Here is a 20,592-nt window from a genome sequence, read left to right on the forward strand (position 1 = left end):
CTCATCTAAAAGAGAGAAAGGTACATAATCGTCATCCGGGGGACAACGCCTACCAGACTCTTTTTTTTTTCAGCTTCTATTTCATCATCAGAGGACGATTCTTCTTTTTCTTCCTCTTCCTCTTCATCTTTTTCTTCTTCCTCTTCCTATTCCTCTTTTTCTTCTTCTTCTTCTTCTTCTTCTTCTTCTTTTTCTTCTTCTTCTTCCTCTTCCTCTTCCCCTTCATGTGTAGCAACTTTCTCTTCCTCTTCTTCATGAGCTTTGGGAGAAGCTACTTCAGCTTCCACTTCCTCTTCATAAGCTGCAGCTTCGGGAGCAGTTTCATGAATTGTAGCTTCATCTTCCTCTTCATGAGCCGTAGCTTTGGAAGGAACAACAACTTCGTCGTGAATATTTATTCCATAATTATAAGCTCTATAATGTTCTAAAGTCGTTTCCCAATCTAATCTATCTTTATCATATTTGTCTTAGGCTTCACAATTTCGAATTCGCCGTGCTTTCTTTAGGATTGGTACTTCTCTTTCCACGACTTCCTCATCTAAAAGAGAGAAAGGTACATAATCGTCATCCGGGGGATGACGATTATGTACCTTTCTCTCTTTTAGATGAGGAAGTCGTGGAATGACGCCCATCGGACTCTTCTTGCCTCCATTTCATCATCAGAGGGCGATTCTTCTTCTTTTTCCTCTTCCCCTTCATGTGTAGCAACTTCCTCTTCCTCTTCTTCATGAGCTTTGGGAGAAGCTACTTCAGCTTCCTCTTCCTTTTCATGAGCCGTAGCTGCGGGAGGAGTTTCATGAACTGCAGCTTCGTCTTCCTTTTCATGAGCTGCAACTTCAGAAGGAACAGCAGCTTCGTCATGAATATTTATTCCATAATTATAAGCTCTATAATGTTCTAAAGCCATTTCCCAATCTAATATATCTTTATCATATTTGTCTTGAGCTTCGCAATTTCAAATAAATTTTCGACGCGTTTTCTTTAGGATTGTTACTTCTCTTTCCATGGCTTCCTCATCTGAAAGGGAGGAAGGTACATAATCGTCATCCCGGGGACGATTCCCACCGGACTCTTCTTCTTCAGCTTCCATTTCATCATCAGAGGACGATTCTTCTTCCTCTTCCTCTTCCTCTTCCTCTTCCCCTTCATGTGTAGCAACTTCCTCTTCTTCTTCTTCATGAGCTTTGGGAGAAGCTACTTCAGCTTCCTCTTCCTCTTCATGAGCCGCAGCTTTATGAGGAGTTTCATGAACTGCAGCTTCATCTTCCTTTTCATGAGCCGCAGCTTCAGGAAGAACAGCAGCTTCGTCATGAATATTTATTCCATAATTATAAGCTCTATAATGTTCTAAAGTTGTTTCCAAATCTAATCTATTTTTATCATATTTGTCTTGGGCTTCGCAATTTCAAATAAATTTTCGACGCGCTTTCTTTAGGATTGCTACTTCTCTTTCCACAGTTCCTCATCTGAAAGAGAGGAAGGTACATAATCGTCACCCTGGAGACGATGCCACCGGACTCTTCTTCTTCAACTTCCATTTCATCATCAAAGAATGATTCTTCTTCTTCTTCTTTCCTCTTCCCCTTCTTCTTCTTCTTCTTTCCTCTTCCCCTTCTTCTTCTTCTTCTTCCTCTTCATCTTCCTCTTCTTCTTCTTCTTCTTCCTCTACCTCTTCCTCTTCCTATTCCCCTTCATGTGTAGCAACTTCCTCTTCCTCTTCTTCATGAGCTTTGGGAGAAGCTACTTCACCTTCCTCTTCCTCTTCATGAGCTGTAGCTTCGGGAGGTGTTTCATGAACTATAGCTTCATCTTCCTCTTTATGAGCCGCAGCTTTGGGAGGAACAGCAGCTTCGTCATGAATATTTATTCCATAATTATAAGCTATATAATGTTTTAAAGCCATTTCCCAATCTAATCTATTTTTATCATATTTGCCTTGGGCTTCGCAATTTCGAATAAATTTTCGACGCGCTTTCTTTAGGATTGCTACTTCTCTTTCCATGGCTTCCTCATCTGAAAGAGAGGAAGGTACATAATCGTCATCCTGGGACGACGCCCACCGAACTCTTCTTCTTCAACTTCCATTTCATTATCAGAGGACAATTCTTCTTCTTCTTCCCCTTTATGTGTAACAACTTCATCTTCCTTTTCTTCATGAGCAACTTCCTCTTCCTCTTATTCATGAGGAGGAGGAGGAGGAGCTTCTTTATAAACTTTATGAAGAGCAGCTCCGGAGCATGAGCTATTCTTGGTTTTCTTTCTTCATTATCTTTGCCTTTCATTTCTTCATTATCTTTACGCTAGCAGGAGCTGCTATTCTTGGTTTTCTTTCTTTATTATCTTTTCTTTTTCTTTCTTCATTATCAATGGTGGAGGAATGCATATTGACGAGTTGCGAAAATGGAGAAGGGTACTTACAGTTAGTTGAGGAGGTTAGTTGGCTAGAGTTGTTAAATAAAACTGTTAAGTAAGAGGAATTGATTAATGACTCCACCAATCGGGCCCTTGACTGGCGGAGACCTCTCTGGTTTTATTCCCTTCAGGTTTGAATGACCTCTCTAGTTCTATACAAATAATTATTTGTAGTTATGCCCGCTGGCAAAGTCAAAAGTCTTATCCAGCGAAACTGAAAATGATTCAAAAGAATCGGCATCTTGCTTGCCTTAAATAATGCTTGCAACATTATGGTAGTGAATTATTATAATGAGATATTTGAACAAATAATGCTAAAAGTACATTATTTGATATATTCATTGCAATATATAATGTCACATGGATAAATTAAAACGCATATAAGATACTTGCGAAAAATCTTATAAATTTGTTTAAGCTCAAAGATAGACAAATAAATACAAAATCCAACAAAGTTAAACTATTATTGCACCATCTTCCGACGATGAACACAACACATGTCCAACATATGTGATGATGTTGAATATAAACACAATTTTGTTGAAGGTTTCTTGTACTTTGTTAACTTCTCAGTAATGAAATCTGATGACATTGGTGAAGTATACAAAATGACCATCGCTTCCGATTCTTGTGCATTCTTGAGCAAATATTTGATTAGTTCTATTTCTTTCACTCAATCGAAAAGCTCCACAGTTACTTTTTCCAATTGATGAGTAAACATGAGGTTTTGAGATTCCCAATCTTCCATCTTCAATGAATGCTGCTGCTCTCTCGGACTCATACTCTATTGAAATTGAAATTGATTTGAGTGAGTTCAAAGATCCATGGACAATTTACAAAAACTAATTTGAAAAAAAGCAAGCTACTACTCTCTTGCTTACTCTAGCAAAGCGTATAGTGAGATGCTTTAAATTAGTTGTTCCTCTAAGAAGGTAGGACAATGGTAGGACTTCATGAACACTAGTAGTAATTGAAGTTGTTTCCACAATTAAGTACTTAACATTATCAAGAGAAAATGGCAAGCACCCTTGCTTATTTAAAAGCTACAAGCCAGGCAAATCTTAGCACAAGTAAATTAATGCTTAAGCTAATAAAAATAGGTAAATTTGAATGTAAAAAAAATAACAAAAAAAAATCACTTTACCTCAAAGAACCTAACCATACCTATGGTTAGATTTGTAGCCTTTTTCACACTCTGGAGAATCTTATCCAAGTTATTCTTATTGGCAGCAACTTGATTGACTCCCCTCAGTGAAAGAGCAATTGTGGCCTGCCACAGATGTTGCGCCTCCCTCATACAATAGTGATCCACAGTAAATCCACTAAACTGAAATTTTCGAAGATTTGGAGCAGAGATTTTGAGTGATCTTCTACTACCACCAGCAGCAGCTATAGAGGGTTTGGCATGCCAGAGAAGATTAAGGTCGTGGAGTTTGTCTAGCTGCTGAATGTCAATGTCGTAAAGGTGGCTGTCAAATTGACAAAATCTGAAGGCACGAGCTGCTGATAGCCATGCTCTTTATCCCGCTTACTTTGTCAAGCCCCAACATCGTGAGGGACTTGAAAGATGAAAACAATGCTCCAATGTTGCTGTCGTTTTCGATTTTAACGTGGGATAATCTTAACTTCCGAAGCTTTGTAGCAAAATATGGAGGTGAGGGTAGTTTGAGAACCACATTCCCTGCATCCACCCCCAGGAACCTTAGGGAATTACAACGCACGACACAATGTGGCAAGGCAAAACTTTGCCTTTGCCTTGCCTTGCGGGGGTGGATGAATTTAAGGCAAACTTTTGCAACACCACCACCCGAAGCTACCGCATGCTGCAACCACATCTCCACTGCCCGTATTTGTTGGTGTCAGCTTTGTCTTCGTCGAAAGACCAATGGAGCTTAAACCGCTCCATCGTCACGCCATGCAAGCAGCGGAGAGCCATGAATTTATCCACAAAGCTTTTGAATTTGTCATCCGCGTGGATGTTACTCAAATGCAAATTTGGGGTTGATATGCATAACTCTTGGCATCTTTTTGACACCATGCTTTGTCTCGCAAGGTCCTTCAACCTGGCACCTTGGAGATAAAGAATGTTATGAACAACTTCTTTTGGAAGATTGATGAATCCAACAACATCACCGCCATCAGAATTCTTCTGCTTCTTCCTAGGCGGTTCCATGGATACCAAATGTTTAATCAATCAAGAGAAGAAGAAACTGGCTTGGGGCTTAATAGGTTCACCACAAAGACCAAAACCGTCTAGGACTCCAACACTCTCATACTAGGAGAATAAAACACAACTATATTGGTTTTAACTCACCCATTAGATTGTTAACCACTCTACCAATTATTACCATACTATCTTTACGGCAGTTTCAAACTCAAGCATATCTCTTATTCTATCAACAATTCAAATGTTATATTCATGTACTCAAACTCTCAAATGTAAAGTCTAGTTGATCAAACATCTCTTCATCAAAACTTTCATAGATAACTATCTCTAATGGCTTATATATATATATGCAAAATATCTATATATATATTTTTAGTTTATTTCAATTTCTTCCCTCTTTTATATACCCTACAATAAAATAAATAAATAAAAAACAAACCAAATTAAGTTTGCCAAGGGACCGTTCCAAACTGACGTGAAATTTTAAAAAATAACCCTACCTGTACATAGATGTCGTGTTGGGGTGAATTTGTCAAAAAAAAAAAAAAAAAACTTGATGTGAACGAAGGATAGAAATTTCTTCTTGTTAGGATAAAATTTTCTAATAAATTGATATTTGTTTCTAAGACATGTGTTTTTAATATATTTTTTTTAATAATATTAATAACAAATTATGCCATGTACTTTAGAAATACATCTCACTTTATTAAATTTGTTTTATGAATTTTGTAGCTAATTTTGTTCTATTGGTACTAGATTTCCAAGGTAGATTGAAGAGGGGTTTTTGTCTTGCTTTTTTATTGGTGTAGTTTCTGCCAACAATTTGAAAGAGTGTATGTTAAAGGCTGGTTTGCGTGTGCAACTTTTCTGTATTGTTTTTTTATTATTCTTTATAATTGTATTCAAAATTGTGAATACCAAAAAAATTAATTTTAAAAAAATATGTTTGGATGGTTTAAAGAATATGAAACAACATTAAAAAAAGATGTTTGGAAAGGTAAATTAATTTGAATATATTTGGAAAAAATAAAATAAATAATCTCTCAATTTTAAAAATCAAAAACTGAAGGAAAAAAAAAAAACTAGGGTTGTTCGAAAACCACCCCTAGGGGTGGTAGAGGGTGGCTATGCCCCAAGTGTTTGGTGGTGGCCAAGCCATCCCATTAAAGAGACAAGGATGGCCAATCAACCCCAAAAACCGCTTTGGGGGGAGGGGGGGAGCCAACTCCTAGGATGTAGATCAGCAACCCCTAAAACTAATGTGGGTGATCGAGCCACCCTCAAGCATTGTAAGATCAACCCCAAAAAAAATTGTACTCGGCTCGGCCACCCCTTTGTTTTTTCATTTTAAACTATACTTTTTAATTTTTTGGTTATTAATTTTTTATATTTTTAATATTACATATCACCACATGTTAGCTTTTTATTGTGTTGACTTGGACTTCTGTCAACAAATTTTACTGAAGTTGGACAATAGTACTATCTCCGTCTTTAAACGTAAGTGAGGTACAATCTGCAATACCAAATGAAAATTAGGTAGATAAAAATAAATTATTTAAACCACTAGAGTAATAGGTGTTTAACGAAAAAAAAAAAATCGAAACTCTATTATTATGGCATAGTGCACTTTTTCCCCTCTCCCACTTTGAATAGAAAAAAAAATATATATATATTTTAATGGCATAGTACAGTTTGCAGGCATAGTACAGTTTGCATGGGCTTTCGTGAAATAACTAAAGATTCATCTCAAAACTCAAGTCTTGATTCAGGTTGCCAGCTCGGTTGGATTGAAAAAAGAAAAAAAATGTATATATATATTGGACTTACGACAAAGAAAAAGTGTAGTAAAATAAAGGGAATTCATTATGTAAACAAATTATGAGAGTTTGCCCTTAAAAAAAAAAAAAAATTTATGAGAGTTTGGGCACAAGAGCATTCGATCACTAGGGTAAGTGTTGGAACAAGTGGCTTATATTATCTCGGAAACAGAGAATAATACCAAAATATTAGTGGCTGGCTGGGTATTTATTTTCTAACAAGAGCTATATCTTTTTTAACAAAAATCCCTAAAAGGGTAACTAAACCACCTTTTGAGCTTATAAGAAGGTGGTTCAGCCACCACCAGAAAAATACTTTGGGGGTTATGAACAACTTGCATAGTTCTAGGGGCTTAGTTCGACTACCCTTGAGATTCCAAAAGGGGTAGTCGAACCAGCCCTTCAAGTTAAGGGGGGTGGTTTGGCAATTCTCATAAAATAACTTTGGAATTCTCAAATCACCTTTGCAGCCTTGTGGTGTGGTTTAGGCACACTTGAAATCTTTAAGGTGGTGGTTGAGCCATCCCCTTTGAGTTGAAAGGGTGGTTTGGCCACCACTAAAAAACAACCTTGGAGATTGTCGAAACTCTCTATAACCTCAATCAAAGGGTTGTTGACCACCCCTCAACACAATTTTTTTTTTTGGGTTGAAGGGTAAATTGGCATTTCAAGTAAACGTTTTGTATGTGTTGGTTCTATCTTAGCGTCATACAGTAACGGATGATGTCGATTAGAAGGAAATGGTAATTTGAGGGGTCTCAAATGTCAAAATTAATAGTTTGAAGGTAATCTACAAATAGAGTGTAAGTTCATGGAGGTAGGTCTTCCCCCAAATTTTATATCCTTTCATATTGAGAAAGAATTATTGTTCTATAATTCGAATTGATAGTAAAGGTTATATATATTATTTAATATCTAATTGTGTTAAATTTATAAAGAGGTTTTGATTTATCACACATCGAATGTGTAAGTGGTAACTTGCTCAAACTGAAAGTGTATGGATTAAATTGACACGTGCAAGGGTGATGTTTATTATTTTTCTTGTATGATACTATATATGAAGCAATCGTCCTATTACAACTATTGTGAATAATCACTTTCTTTCTAATGCAAATACTACCTTTTGTATATATAGTTTCAAATATTATCATGTTAATATTTTCTTCAACGATTTTTAATTTTTAAAATTTTCTGCAACAAATAAAATACGATATATTATTATATATACACACAAAAAGAACAGTGGGTTTTTCGTTTTTATTTTCAGGCTTCTGATTGTTAGTGTTTTTGGCTCAATTATTTTCCGCTTGGCTCCTCGGTACTCCAATCGAATACGCAGGCAAGTTTTTCAATCGATTTCGACCTCTTAATTCGAGCATTGTTTCCGATCAATATTGTGTTTGCGTTAGAGCTCGATTTCTCAGTAATATTATTGAATTTCGTTTCTGCAATCGCTGTCTTGCGGAATCATTTGGAATCGTTTTATTGAGTAAATTTTGTACTTGTGTCGGTACAAGATGTTTGTGTCAATTATGCTTATAAAAAAAAAAAAAAAAAAAAAAAGAAGAAAGATGTTTGTGTCAATTATGCTTATAAAAAAAACAAAAAAAAGAAAGATGTTTGTGTGGATTATGCATATACATAATATAACTTGGTTGAGATTGTGATTATTTTGATTTTGTTGTGGATTTACAGATTATTCTAGTTTGACTTTGTTTTTTAATCGGCCTTTACTACAATGGACCGCAAGATTATTGAGCTGGACCAAGGTTGGGATTACATGAAGAAGGGCATTACGAAGCTAAAGAGGATTCTGGAAAAGTTGCCGGAGCCTCCTTTCACGAACGAGGATTACATGATGCTCTACACGTATCCTTTTTTTTTATTTAAGTAGTACATACAATTATTCTTTATTTAAACACCTGTCATTTGAGGCATTCATGTTTATGCATTGTGATTGTATTTCCTTAATTCCAAGTATAGAACAATCTACAACATGTGTACCCAGAAGCCCCCTCACGATTACTCCCAACAGCTCTATGACAAGTACCGTGAGGTGTTTGAGGAATATATTACTTCGACGGTGAGAAATATTGGCTTACTTTTTTCTTTTTCTTTTTTCATGTTTTAGTAAGTATCATAAGGTGTAGAGTTGTAGGCTATTGTGTGGATCTATTTCAACTCCCAATGGGAATATTTATGTCATGTAATTTGATCTTTGATTGTGATTGTTATGTTTTGTAGAAGTCTCTTGTATCTTGTAGGAAAGGACTTATCTTAGAGGTCCTAGAGTTTTGTTGAACTTTTGCACAAAATTGATGCTTAAAAAAAGAGTTTTATGGTCTGAGGTGGTGCTTTTGGTTCTAAAAGTGTTTTTGTACCAAGGCTTTTGGTTGGTTGCATATAACTTTTTTTCTTGCATAGATGCATTATTTTTGTATGTAATTGATTAATTTTTTCCAGCTTCATTGTTTGTCTTTCAATACAAAACCTTTTATTTTTTTGTTTGGATGATTGAGTAAATCTTTCATGTATCACAATGAAGTACAATTCTCTATAACTATTTTTATTTTTTAAGCTAGAAACTCCTGGAAACAACCAAGTTTCCACACTAAAACTATACACTAAGGATTAGCCAAATTATACACCACTAGGACAGCAATCTAAACAAGACAGAATCCACAATATGTACACCCACAACCTATCTGCATAACCAAGAAACAGAGACAAATAGCCAAATCAGCTACCACCAATCTGTCCCCAACCAACAGAGGCTAGGATAGCAAAAACCAAGCTGCAACAACTCCCCTGCTGCACTATCAATACCCACCTTAAATCCTCATCTACTACATCCAAGACAGCAGCCCCAGCCCACACTAAGCCAGGAGCCTCATCATTCACACTCTGAAGCAACTACAAAAATCACTGCACATAGACACACTCTCCTCAATCCTCTGCATAGTCATACCTGAGTCTGCATCAGCACAAAATGCTCAGCCACGCCTGCGAATCCAGTTACACCAGCAGACAGATCCTATTCAGTCTCAGCTTTAAAAATGCTCTCCAGCAAGTCCCAATTCTTAGATAATTCTTCATTTTCCTTGCTTCTCTAGAATCTTCCCTTAAACATAACCCAAGTTCGAACTTCCAATCTTATTTTCTGGCTAATCTTCTCCTCAATAAGTAAGTGATTTCTGTGCGTTATATTATTTGTCTCCCTCCATAAAACAGTTTCAACCCTTTTCCCTTCCAATCCTTTACTCCTCTTTCCACAATAGCATCCCATCCATAAGGAGGATTATCTATCAAACAGTTTTCCAGATTCCCAACCCTACTCTTCTTCAAAAACTACATTAAAAAAATAAATGGTTTTTCGCTTCCATAAATCCTCTACAAAATACACAAAGAACGTCTCCAACAAAACCCCATTTGAGCAACCTTTCACCCGTGGTTAGGTTACTACGAGCAACCAACCATAAAAAATAAAAGCTTGCATAGGAATTCCTCTGGAAACCAAACTAATCTCCACCAGGAGACTGATTGCTCTTTGATCCAAATGGCATCCCAAGAATCAGCACAACTGTAAGTTTCTTTCTTAGAGATGCTCCTAGTGGGGTGATCCATATCCCCAATACACAGCAAGGACAGTTTGCTTTGAATCTTAACAAGATTTTCAGACCTTGTCGCCTGCCAATACCAATTTCTATCACAGATGACAATGGGCAGCCTAGCGTTTAGATGACTCCCTGCACCATTTTTTTTTTTTTTGATAAGTAATTGACTCCCTGCACCATAGATGATCCTAGGACCATAAGTTTCAAGTAATATCCCATCTGGATTCCAATGATCCATCCATAGAAAAATGTTCTCTCCACTCCCTACCTTATACAAAATAAATCTTCTAGCAATGTCTCTTAACGTCTGAAGCTTTCTCCAACACCATGAGCACCCTTGTGGGATTTTACTTGCCAAAAGCATTTGCCTTTTAGCAAATATTCGTTTACCCATGCCACCCATAAGGACCCAGCCCTTGCAAATAAGGTCCATATATGTCTCGACATAGAAGCCTTGTTCCAACCCTCCAACCCTCCAACCCCTTAATCCCCAAACCCCCTCCCTCTTAGGAACACAAATCAGATTCCAGCTTACCTTAGCTCTAGCTTTGACAACATCCGTGTCTATCAATACCATACTTGCTGCTGGAGTCTCTTACTTTTTGGTTTTTTTAACCCATTGTCCTCCCTGGTTAACTTTATGTATCAGGTGGTACCCTCTTTAAAAGAGAAGCATGATGAATTTATGCTGAGGGAGCTGGTGAGAAGATGGTTAAACCACAAGGTTATGGTGCGGTGGCTGTCACTCTTCCTTGGGTATCTTGATAAGTATTTCATTCGAAGGAGGTCACTTCCTACACTTAATGAAGTTGGACTAGCCTTCCTCCCCGATGTGGTTTGTTATAAGTCGCTCACTATTTATGACATTTACTTTGGTCTAATTCCCCTGCATGTCTTCAGCTTCAAAGTTACCTTGGGTGGTATGAGAATGCATTTTTTCTTCTTCTTTCAAATCTAGGTTTACCAGGAGGTAAAAGCTAATGCCAGAGATGCTGTAATTACTCTTGTAAGTTTGTTGCTTCTTGATCCTGAATTTTTTGTAAGATTCTGTATCTTTTAATCCAAAAGGTTTAGCTAATCAATGTGTGTGGACCAACAGATTGATAAAGAACGTGAAGGAGAGCAAATTGACAGAGCACTGTTGAAGAATGTTATAGACATATTTTTAGAAATGGGAATGGAGCTTTATAAACAAGATTTTGAAGCACAGATGCTCGAAGACTCTGGTGCATACTATCGTCATAAAGCATCAACCTGGATTTCAAATGATTCTTGTCCAGAATACATGTTGAAGGCAAGTCTATGCACACAAAGATTCTTGATGATGTAGTTTATGTTGATAAACTTTGTGATTCTAACATCTATTATCTCATTAAATTATATAGGCCGAGGAGTGCTTGAAAAGGGAGAGGGACAGAGTTTCTCATTACCTGCATATAAGCACCGAGCAGAAGTTGGTGGAGGTTAGTTAGTTAATGTTTATATGTGTATAACAAAATACATATTAGATCCATGTGTAGTTGGTTTTTTTTTTTTTCTTCTTTCTCACATATGAAGTGGTGATACTTTTCAGCAACCCTCCCTCTCCCAAGAAAAAAATAAAATAAAGCTATTGAGCGGTTGCTTTATATAGCAATGCTTCATTGCCAGAAAAATAATAAGGACCTTCTGAAGTTGGTATTATTCCATTAAAACACTTCCAATTTCCAAAATTAAAAAATAAAAAGGAAGTTGAATTAAGGAGCATTATAAATTCTTGGTTACAATTTTTTATATGTATTTGATACAAATATGCCCTCCAATGAGATAATAATATAGAAATAAACCAGAGTGGAGTGGTGAACAAGTTCCTCACATATGCATTGTATATATGGCACATATGACACCACCCCCTTCTATATGGAAGTCTCTTTTTTGGCTGTTAAAAGTAACTTGGAAAGAAAATCCTGCAGCAGAAAACATTTTCATTTCATCCATTTGTAGTTGTGGATGCATACTAGTACTATTTGGAAAAGATTTTCTGTGGTTTCTCTCTACTCAACTTAGCCGCATGCTTGGTTTGTAGAAAGTTCAAGATGAGTTGTTGGTGGTTAATGGGACACAACTGCTTGAGAATGAGCAGTCTGGATGTCGTGCTTTGCTGAGAGATAATAAGGTACTTTGCTCTAAGTCTTGTGCTTTGGCAATTTTTATTTTTATTATTTTTTATTTTTTATTTTTTAACTATTTCATTAATGCTTTATCTATCATCCTGACCTTGCTATTAAAGGTGGAGGATCTTTCTAGAATGTGTAGACTTTACCATAAAATACCGAAGGTCTTGGATTCTTTTTCTACTATATTCAAGCAGGTCAGTTGTTTCCTGCTCACATTTATTTTGATGAACAAAAAGAACGTCTCAGATGTTCAGAGACGTCTTGTACTGATTCTTTGAGGGTTTCCCTGTTGTAGCATGTTATTGCTAAAGGTACAGCCCTGCTCCAACAGGCTGATGATGATGCTGCTAGTAGTCAGGTTAAGTATTTTGATTTATTCTCCTTTAATGTAGTAAAATGTGCATCTTTGCACACATTTTTTTTGCATTCCTTTGTTGTTTAGTTGGTGTGCTTAAATTTCGTTGTGCACATGTTGGTGGATATTCTGTGCAGCTTATATTTGTGTTAAACAAAAGATAATTCTATTATTTGAAGGCCCAAACTTCTGTGTTGTTTTTGTCTATTTGTATATTATCAATGTTACATCTTTTTTGGCATTTAGTTTATTCGTGTTTCATCTGTTGGCCTTAACATGAGGTACATACCTTTTATATATAAAGCCGTAATCAATGTTCTTGACTGGCTTTTATCATCAATGCATTTTGAAGGGGTAGTTTAATTGGCTCCACTCTCTCTCTCTCTCTCTCTCTCTCTCTCTCTATATATATATATATATATATATATATTGAAGTTAAAAGATCATTAGTGGCTCTCTTCCTTTTGTCTTGTAGATCTAGTTAACTTTTTAGATTTTCAACCTCATTAGGGTGGTTGCTTCTCTTGTATACTTTTCGTGTACTCGAGCTTTTCTTTTTCATCAATAAATTATTATTCATTAAAAAAAAAATTCATTAGTGGCATGCAAAGAGCGATAATTAATTGCCATTTAGGTCGAGTTTTACTCGAGATAGGTGTTGTTACATATGAAGTCTTCATTAAGTTCCATAAGATCTTCGCACTAGAAAGCTTATGTTTATTCTTGTAGTATTTCAGAGTAGCTAGTTATGTGTTGGGTATAATTGTTCTTTTGTTATGTGCAATTTGTTACGCCCCGAAAAGTACTACATAGAAAGAAGAACAAGATGGATTCTTAAAAGAGTGTTAAACAAGATCATTAATGTCCTGCAACATCTTTACTTGTTTCTTTTTTTTATTTGTTTTTGTTGAAGATACATGATCATTACTGCTGTGCGAAGAGGGATTATTATGCAAGAGGTTAACATACAGCTGTTGAGTTTTACTGCCACACAAGGGCTGTTAGAAATAATTTTTAAAAAAATTATTTCATCGGATCCTGGCACAAGAGAGCTTTTGTTTGTTCGTGTAGTCTATTAGAGTACTTTAAGTCTTGATTTCCTTGTTTCTGCGGACTCCAAATGGGGCTGGTGTGCGGGAACAGGTAAATCTTTTGACCTATACTGGTAGAATTTTTAGAAATTGTAAGAAAGGTTAAAGATGGATTTAGTTGTGAGGTCTGCAGGTCCTTGTCAGAAAAATAATTGAGCTGCACGACAAGGATATGGCATACGTGATTGGTTACCTTTCGGACCACAGTTTGTTCCGCGAGGTTTGTGTTGGGAAATACTAGTTGTTTGGACCTGCCTTATCACTTTATATGTCTAAAAAATATTAATAATTTTGAGTTCCATTAGGCCCTGAAAGAGGCTTTTGAGGAATTTTGCAACCAGATTGGTTCTGGCAGTTCAAGTGCAGAGCTACTGGCTTCATTTTGTGATAATATCCTCATCCTCAAGAAGGTTGGGAGTGAGAAGTTGAGTGATGAAGCCATAGAAGAAACACTCGAGAAGGTAGTATTATTAGTTTTGTGCTGTACATATTACTGGCAGTGGCACTGGTCATAATCTATGTTATTGTGGTCTACAGGTAGTGAAGTTGCTCGCATGCATTAGTGACAAAGACCTTTTTGCAAAATTTTACTGGTAATCACTAATTTTTTTAGTAGGTTTTGACTTTGTTTTATATTTCATTTGTTACTGTTGGAACCTTTGAGCTTAATCAAGGGTGGTTGCCTCGGGATTTGTGGCATAAATGGTTATTTTTGCTAGAAACAGTCGGTAATTTTATTTTATTTTATTATTATATATATATTTTTTTTCCAGTTGTCTGCTGATTCTGCATTGCTGAGACTGCAGGAAAAAGCTTGCTCATCGGCTGCTTTTTGATCGAAGTGCTAATGAAGAACATGAAAAGAGTATGCTTACCAAGCTGAAACAGCAGTTTGGCGCACAATTTACATCAAAGATGGAGAGGATGGTGAGTTGGCTGTGATTATTTGGCCCAAGTGTTGCATCTGTCGACATTATTGTTCTGTCAATTCAGATAATGATTGGCATCTTTTGTTCTTTTTCTTTCATCTCCAGGTGACGGATTTGACACTGGCACCTGAAAACCAGAACAACTTTGAGGATTATCTTCGTAATAACACAAATGTAAATCCTGGGATTGATTTGACAGTCACGGTTCTTACTACTGGATTTTGGCCAAGTTATAAATCATTTGATATCAGCCTCCCTCCGGAAATGGTAACATTTACTTGTTTAGATGATGGGCATGTTAAAATTTCCACCGCTAATGTTTGTTTGCTGTGAAGTAGTCAGGTTTACTAATATATGTTATATTTGTAATGTTTTTGCTTCAGGTCAAGTGCGTGGAAGTTTTCAAAGGATTCTATGAAACAAAAACAAAACACAGAAAACTAACGTGGATTTACTCATTGGGCACTTGCAACATTAATGGCAAGTTTGAGTCAAAAACCATTGAATTGATTGTGTCAACCTATCAGGTAATCTTATTTTGCAAAATTTACTATGTCGTTTAGTGGGTTGGAACTAGATTATTAGATTCACTTGTTGACTCTGAATTTGGGATCGTAATCTTCTGTTTATATTTTACAGGCTGCTGCCTTGCTGCTATTTAATAATGCTGATAGATTGAGTTATTCAGAGATTATGACTCAATTGAACTTGACCCATGATGACTTGGTTAGATTGCTCCATTCTCTGTCATGTGCCAAGTATAAGATCCTGAGTAAGGAGCCAAACACAAAGACTATCTTGCCAACAGACAACTTTGGGTTCAACTCCAAGTTCACAGATAGAAAGAGGAGGATTAAGGTATTTAGCGTTCTCACTTTTCAATTGCTTTTACCACTCCCCTACTTCCTTCGGTTCTTCTATATTAAAGGTGATACCTTTTGAAAATTTTCAACTGTAGATACCGCTCCCTCCAGTGGACGAGAGGAGGAGGGTAATTGAAGATGTTGACAAGGATAGGCTATACGCTATAGATGCTGCAATTGTGCGCATTATGAAGAGTCGGAAAGTATTGGGTCACCAACAATTGGTTATGGAGTGTGTTGAGCAGTTGGGCCACATTTTTAAGGTCTCTCTCTATTCTTTCATCTTCTGTTTATGTGTTGTCGGCATTCATCAATTGTATCATGAAATCTGGCATGCATCTTACTGCAAATATTATGTTTTTTTTTTTTTTTTTTACTTCATTTTGGCTTTTGAGTTGCATATAATATTAATATATGGTGGGCATTGTTTTAGGGGCCATTGGTTCCAAAACAAAGTATTTAGTTCTGTAGAAATGTCAGATGATTCCATTTCTTTTATGTTATTTTCCTGGTTTTCATTCTCTATACTAATCCAACTTAATAATGGATGCAAATGTGCAGCCCGATATTAAAGCAATAAAGAAGAGGATGGAAGACTTAATCACCCGGGACTATCTGGAGAGAGACAAGGATAACCCGAACGTGTTTAGGTACTTGGCATGATTTTGCTACTAGTGCCTGTTGAACGTTGCAAAGCTGGAGCTGTTGATGGTTTGTTTAATCACGGTGGGTGTTGGTGTAGGGGGCCTTGGCATGGACCTGTGATGTTCTTGGAAAGGAGTAGTGGGTTGGGGGGTGAGCGTGGGTGGGGGACATTATTATACTCATTATAAATTTCTGTAAATGCTTTTCGTTACAGCTTGCTGTGCCCTTTTCTCTAGTATATTAGGAAGGTAAAATTCAGGAGTAGCGAATTTTTGTGTACCACCTTAAGGGCAAATATATTGTGATTTACCTATATAATTACCCTTTCGGAGAAGAAAATTAATAGGAATGCCCATTTTTAACATCATTGGTGATGCCTGATAATCAAGTGAGTGTTTCAGTCACAAAAACCCTGCACTTTCTAGTTTTTACCAACTTGACCCATTAAAAATGTTTTATGTTATTTGTCTTGTTTTACTGGGTTAATATGACAATATGCTTGCTTGTCAATCTATAATTTGGATCATAAAATTGTTCAAAATCCTTATCGGAATTATAATAAGTTCGGTTCTTTCTCAGTATTTACAGCCGTTAATCATGACAATTATCAAGGCAAATTCATCACATCAGATGAAAAAATATATTTGAAGAATGAAAAGATGTAAGATTTTATTAATAAGGATTGGACAAATGTTGCTACTATTATACACGTGTAAAGAGAGCGCAAGTCTGGAGAGGGGCCAAAATCTCGTCATCAATGAGTTAATCACTATTTACAAATCAACCAAAAATAAAAGAGACAAAGTAGGCTGAAGTGAATAAAGAAAGTCAAATTTTCCCCTGCTGCTGTCAATAATCCACTAGCAAACCATACTTCCATGGCCACTGCGTTTTAATTACTTAACCTGCATCCACATGCAATTATGTTAGTATTAATAAGACTTTTAACTCTAAATTACATAAACACATAATCCCCAATATAAGCATATTTCGGAAAATAATATCTAATAACTCTTTTTTAACTATAAATTGCGTACTACATAGAACAAATTCGTTATTCCTTTTTATTTTTGCTTTTCTTTTTCGTCTTCTCAGCATATAACTATAATTTTATATTACTTATGTTATTAATTTGATGGAGAATTAGACAGCCGTCTTGAATTACAAGTAGCCCAAAGCTTGGTATTAAAATAAAATAAAATAAAACATTTAAAACTTGGGTTTTAAAATTAAATTGATGCAGAGCACAAGAAGCAATAGCTATAATTTTCTGAATATTTATGTATCAGAGTTACAAGTAAATACCAACATAAAAGAAAAAGTGGTAGAGGGGCATTTTGAACACGCTCTTGGGGTCTCCTATTCAAACCATCAACCCATAACTCTTTATAACTTGCTAACACGTGTTAGCATGTGGTTAGAGCCACGCTAGTTACTAAAAAAAATTAAGACCCTCTAACCACATGTTGACACGTGTTTTAAAAAAATTATTGGTCTAGCATTTTTCTATATATTAATACTAAAAAAGAAAAACTATAAATGCAATTTAAACCCGTAATAAGTAACTCTCTTGACACTAATCAATTGGGAGGAAATAAGTATTTCATAGACATATGAATTGAAGTTTCATGTCTTCATCAAGTTTAATTAGGGGGTGAAAAGAGTAACTTCACCTGTTACTGTTAGATCCAAATGTACTAGCTGATGGCATGGTATTACACTGCCTCCAGCCCTTCTGAACAAAGAAACTTGAGCTGTTCTGGTATGAATGCGAATCAATGATTTGCATATTTACAAATATAGACACTGCCAATTAAGAAAATAAAATGAGTTAGAAATGAATGAAGAATAGCAGTAAAAGCAAATCTTTCACAACAGAGCACCACAAACCTCTAAAGGAAAACACTTGATGAATGCAGTTCTGAAAGCTGCATGGTTGTTATTACTGTAATTACTTTCTTGTATATAATTTTGGCTGACTTGTTCCTGCTTGTATCTATCAACAACAAAGAGAACATTGTTCCCACCTACAATAATATAAACTACAGAAGACCACCTGCAAATATGCATAAAACACAAAGTCAGAACAAAAACAGAGAATTAGAAACAACAGGTTGATGGAAAAGAAAGGATTGATGTAAAAGAAGTTGCCTACATGAGACTGCCATTTCTTTTATGCTCTATACTCTGAGTGTCGGTGCTGGTAAACCAAGTCAAGCACATTCGGGCAGCACCCCATGCTTCAAGTTGTCTCCAACCAAATTAAAAATCAAATTGAGAGGACAGAAAAACTACAACTTCCTTAGATGAAAATCGAGGCCAATTGAAGTTTCGGTATTAAAATTCAAAAACCCCAACTATTATATCTTCAACCACAATCCTGAAGGATCATATATCTAGGGCTGTTAAGTGAACGAAGCGTCTTGCGAGCAAGCTCGGGCTCGGCTTGTGCTCGACTCGAATATTAAATGAAGCACTTCATGAACACAAATTTTAGCTCGAATATTAAACGAAGCAAGCTCGGCTCGACTCGATTAAGCTCGTGAACAGCTCGTATAAGCTCGAGTGTGTGTGTATATATATATATATATACACTAAGTAATACATAATTAATTATAAACTCATAATTATTAAAACCTTAAAATTGCATTTATATTTAAGCGTTAGAGAATGAAAAATTCTACACCCTTCGTGATCAAAGAGAGAGAGAGAGCAATCATTAAAAAGACCTCGATTCAATTAGAGCATATCCAAACGAAAGGAAGAAGAATCAAGTAGAAACTATTGAGGGAGATTGCGAAAGGCATAAACTATTGAAGAATCAAACAGACCCAAACACTATCACTACCTGTCTGGTGAGTGAGAGTGAGAGAGTGGGAAATGAGAGTTTAGGTGGAAGATCCGTTGTGACTGGTGAGGGGGATTGAGAGAGAAACGTTAAAAAAATATTTTTTTGTAGGGGGCGTTGTCCCAATGCAGTTTGAATGCAACATGTTAACTTGTCTCACATTATTAAGAAAACATTAATTTTCAAGTTTGCTTATCTATAAAATGATGCATATCCTCTCTCTTTGAAACCAAATGCCTTGCTGTATTGACTCAGGCTCCATACTCGACTAATCAGGCTAAGCAAATACTCATATACAAACTAACTTCTTAAGCCGTTTAAGAGTACTTAAAGTTTTTTTTTAAAAAAAAATTAAAACAAAAACATTAAATATAAGAGCCAACTCGCGAGCTGGCTCGGCTCGACTTATTATTAGCTCGAGCTCGATTTTTTTTTGCTCGCCCTTAAGCTCGAGTCGAGTAAAATTTAAACAAGCCAAGCCTGAACAAGGGAAGCTCGCTCAAGCTCGGCTCGTTTACACCCCTACATATATCCACTTGCATCAAAAATCGCAGAATCACTTTGGCAAAACCTTAACTGATTCACACTTCCTCAACTTGTCCCTTGTCCAATTCAGAAAGCAGATACAGCACCTTAAATGGTTCATTTCAAGATGCCATTACTCATCTTGCATCACAAAAATGTATAGAGTGCACTAACTTTGCAAGTTGGTGATGACTAGTCTCTTAAGAACTATCATGCAGTGTGGCAGAGAGATCCAGGTCAGCCTCTTTTTCTTTGTTCCTTAAAGGCATACACAGGATACACCAACCAAAATTAATTTCTTCTCAGGGTTGAATTGTCTCCATAACCACTTTTGATTCTTTAACGGCTAATGGCCTCCATCGCAAGCCGTACCAAACGTAGACATCCCTCAACATCTTGGAAGTTAAAATCAAGAGCCCTATTACTGGAAGAGATACTCTCCCCACATTTGGTCTCACCTAAGCTTACATTATTAACAGCTGCAAAAGCAATTCGTGATTTCCTTGAGGATTCCATTGCAAAATTTACATCCTGTGCCTGCATATCATCAAGTTTGATTATGCTCATATACAAATAGAGTATAATATGGAAAAGAAGCTCAGTAAGACATTAAAAAAAAAAAAGGCGATTCTCCCCTCGTAACCTCTTTCCTCTTCAATTAAAAAAAAAAAAAAAAAAAATTTGGCTGACTCAATTTGGCAGCCGAAAATCTCTACTCCATGAAATAATTGTGTAGCATTATTCTAGTTCTATAATAGCTTGCTGACAATTACTCTCCTTGATTTTTGTTAGAGGTTTGCTGTTGCAAATGTTAAAGATAATTTATACACTTGTAATTTTCATTACATGTTAAGCAAAAATTAGATTGAAATATATTGGACTTAATTTTTTTTTTTTTTTTTTATAAGTTAATAACACATAAATATGATAATTTTTTTCGAAGAATTGATGTGACCTCAATCATTCACATGTCAAAAGGTTGTAAATATAGTACTACTCAATTAAATTTGAGAAATGTTTGGTTTTATTATTCTTCTATTTCTTGTCAATTTTCGTAAAAAAAAAATGTACAAATTTAATAGTATATTAAAAAAAAAAAACAAAAAACAAAAAAAAAAAGTAAAAAAATAAAACCAATCACATCTCATTATATTATCCTGAATTTGAATG

The 20,592-nt window shown here is 35.9% G+C and overlaps 2 protein-coding genes and 1 long non-coding RNA gene across 3 annotated transcripts; 1 reads left to right on the top strand and 2 right to left on the bottom strand.

The window, feature by feature from the left end:
* Positions 1 to 955: 955 nt before the first annotated feature.
* Positions 956 to 1,538, bottom strand: LOC132169128 (uncharacterized). The gene is made up of 2 exons (XM_059580210.1): positions 1,445 to 1,538; positions 956 to 1,347 (listed from the first exon to the last, which is right to left on the bottom strand). Exons 1-2 carry the CDS (start codon positions 1,536 to 1,538, stop codon positions 956 to 958), a joined length of 486 nt encoding a protein of 161 aa, XP_059436193.1.
* Positions 1,539 to 7,524: 5,986 nt separating this feature from the next.
* LOC132170427 (cullin-1-like) lies at positions 7,525 to 16,416 on the top strand. The gene is made up of 19 exons (XM_059581414.1): positions 7,525 to 7,735; positions 8,092 to 8,265; positions 8,380 to 8,479; positions 10,660 to 10,845; positions 10,969 to 11,016; positions 11,110 to 11,304; positions 11,396 to 11,473; positions 12,076 to 12,165; positions 12,280 to 12,360; positions 12,462 to 12,524; positions 13,746 to 13,832; positions 13,918 to 14,073; positions 14,150 to 14,205; positions 14,419 to 14,539; positions 14,647 to 14,808; positions 14,925 to 15,068; positions 15,181 to 15,399; positions 15,500 to 15,667; positions 15,966 to 16,416. The coding sequence occupies exons 2-19, from the start codon at positions 8,135 to 8,137 to the stop codon at positions 16,065 to 16,067; spliced, it is 2,187 nt and encodes a 728-aa protein (XP_059437397.1). The 5' UTR covers positions 7,525 to 7,735; positions 8,092 to 8,134; the 3' UTR covers positions 16,068 to 16,416.
* Positions 16,417 to 16,796: 380 nt separating this feature from the next.
* On the bottom strand, positions 16,797 to 18,028 carry LOC132168512 (uncharacterized). Its single transcript, XR_009438878.1, has 3 exons — positions 17,940 to 18,028; positions 17,723 to 17,855; positions 16,797 to 16,954 (listed from the first exon to the last, which is right to left on the bottom strand). It is a non-coding gene; the product is annotated as an uncharacterized LOC132168512 (long non-coding RNA).
* Between the last annotated feature and the right edge of the window lie 2,564 nt (positions 18,029 to 20,592).

This window comes from Corylus avellana, chromosome ca2 (genome assembly GCF_901000735.1).
Source record: "Corylus avellana chromosome ca2, CavTom2PMs-1.0".
Classification (NCBI taxonomy): domain Eukaryota; kingdom Viridiplantae; phylum Streptophyta; class Magnoliopsida; order Fagales; family Betulaceae; genus Corylus; species Corylus avellana.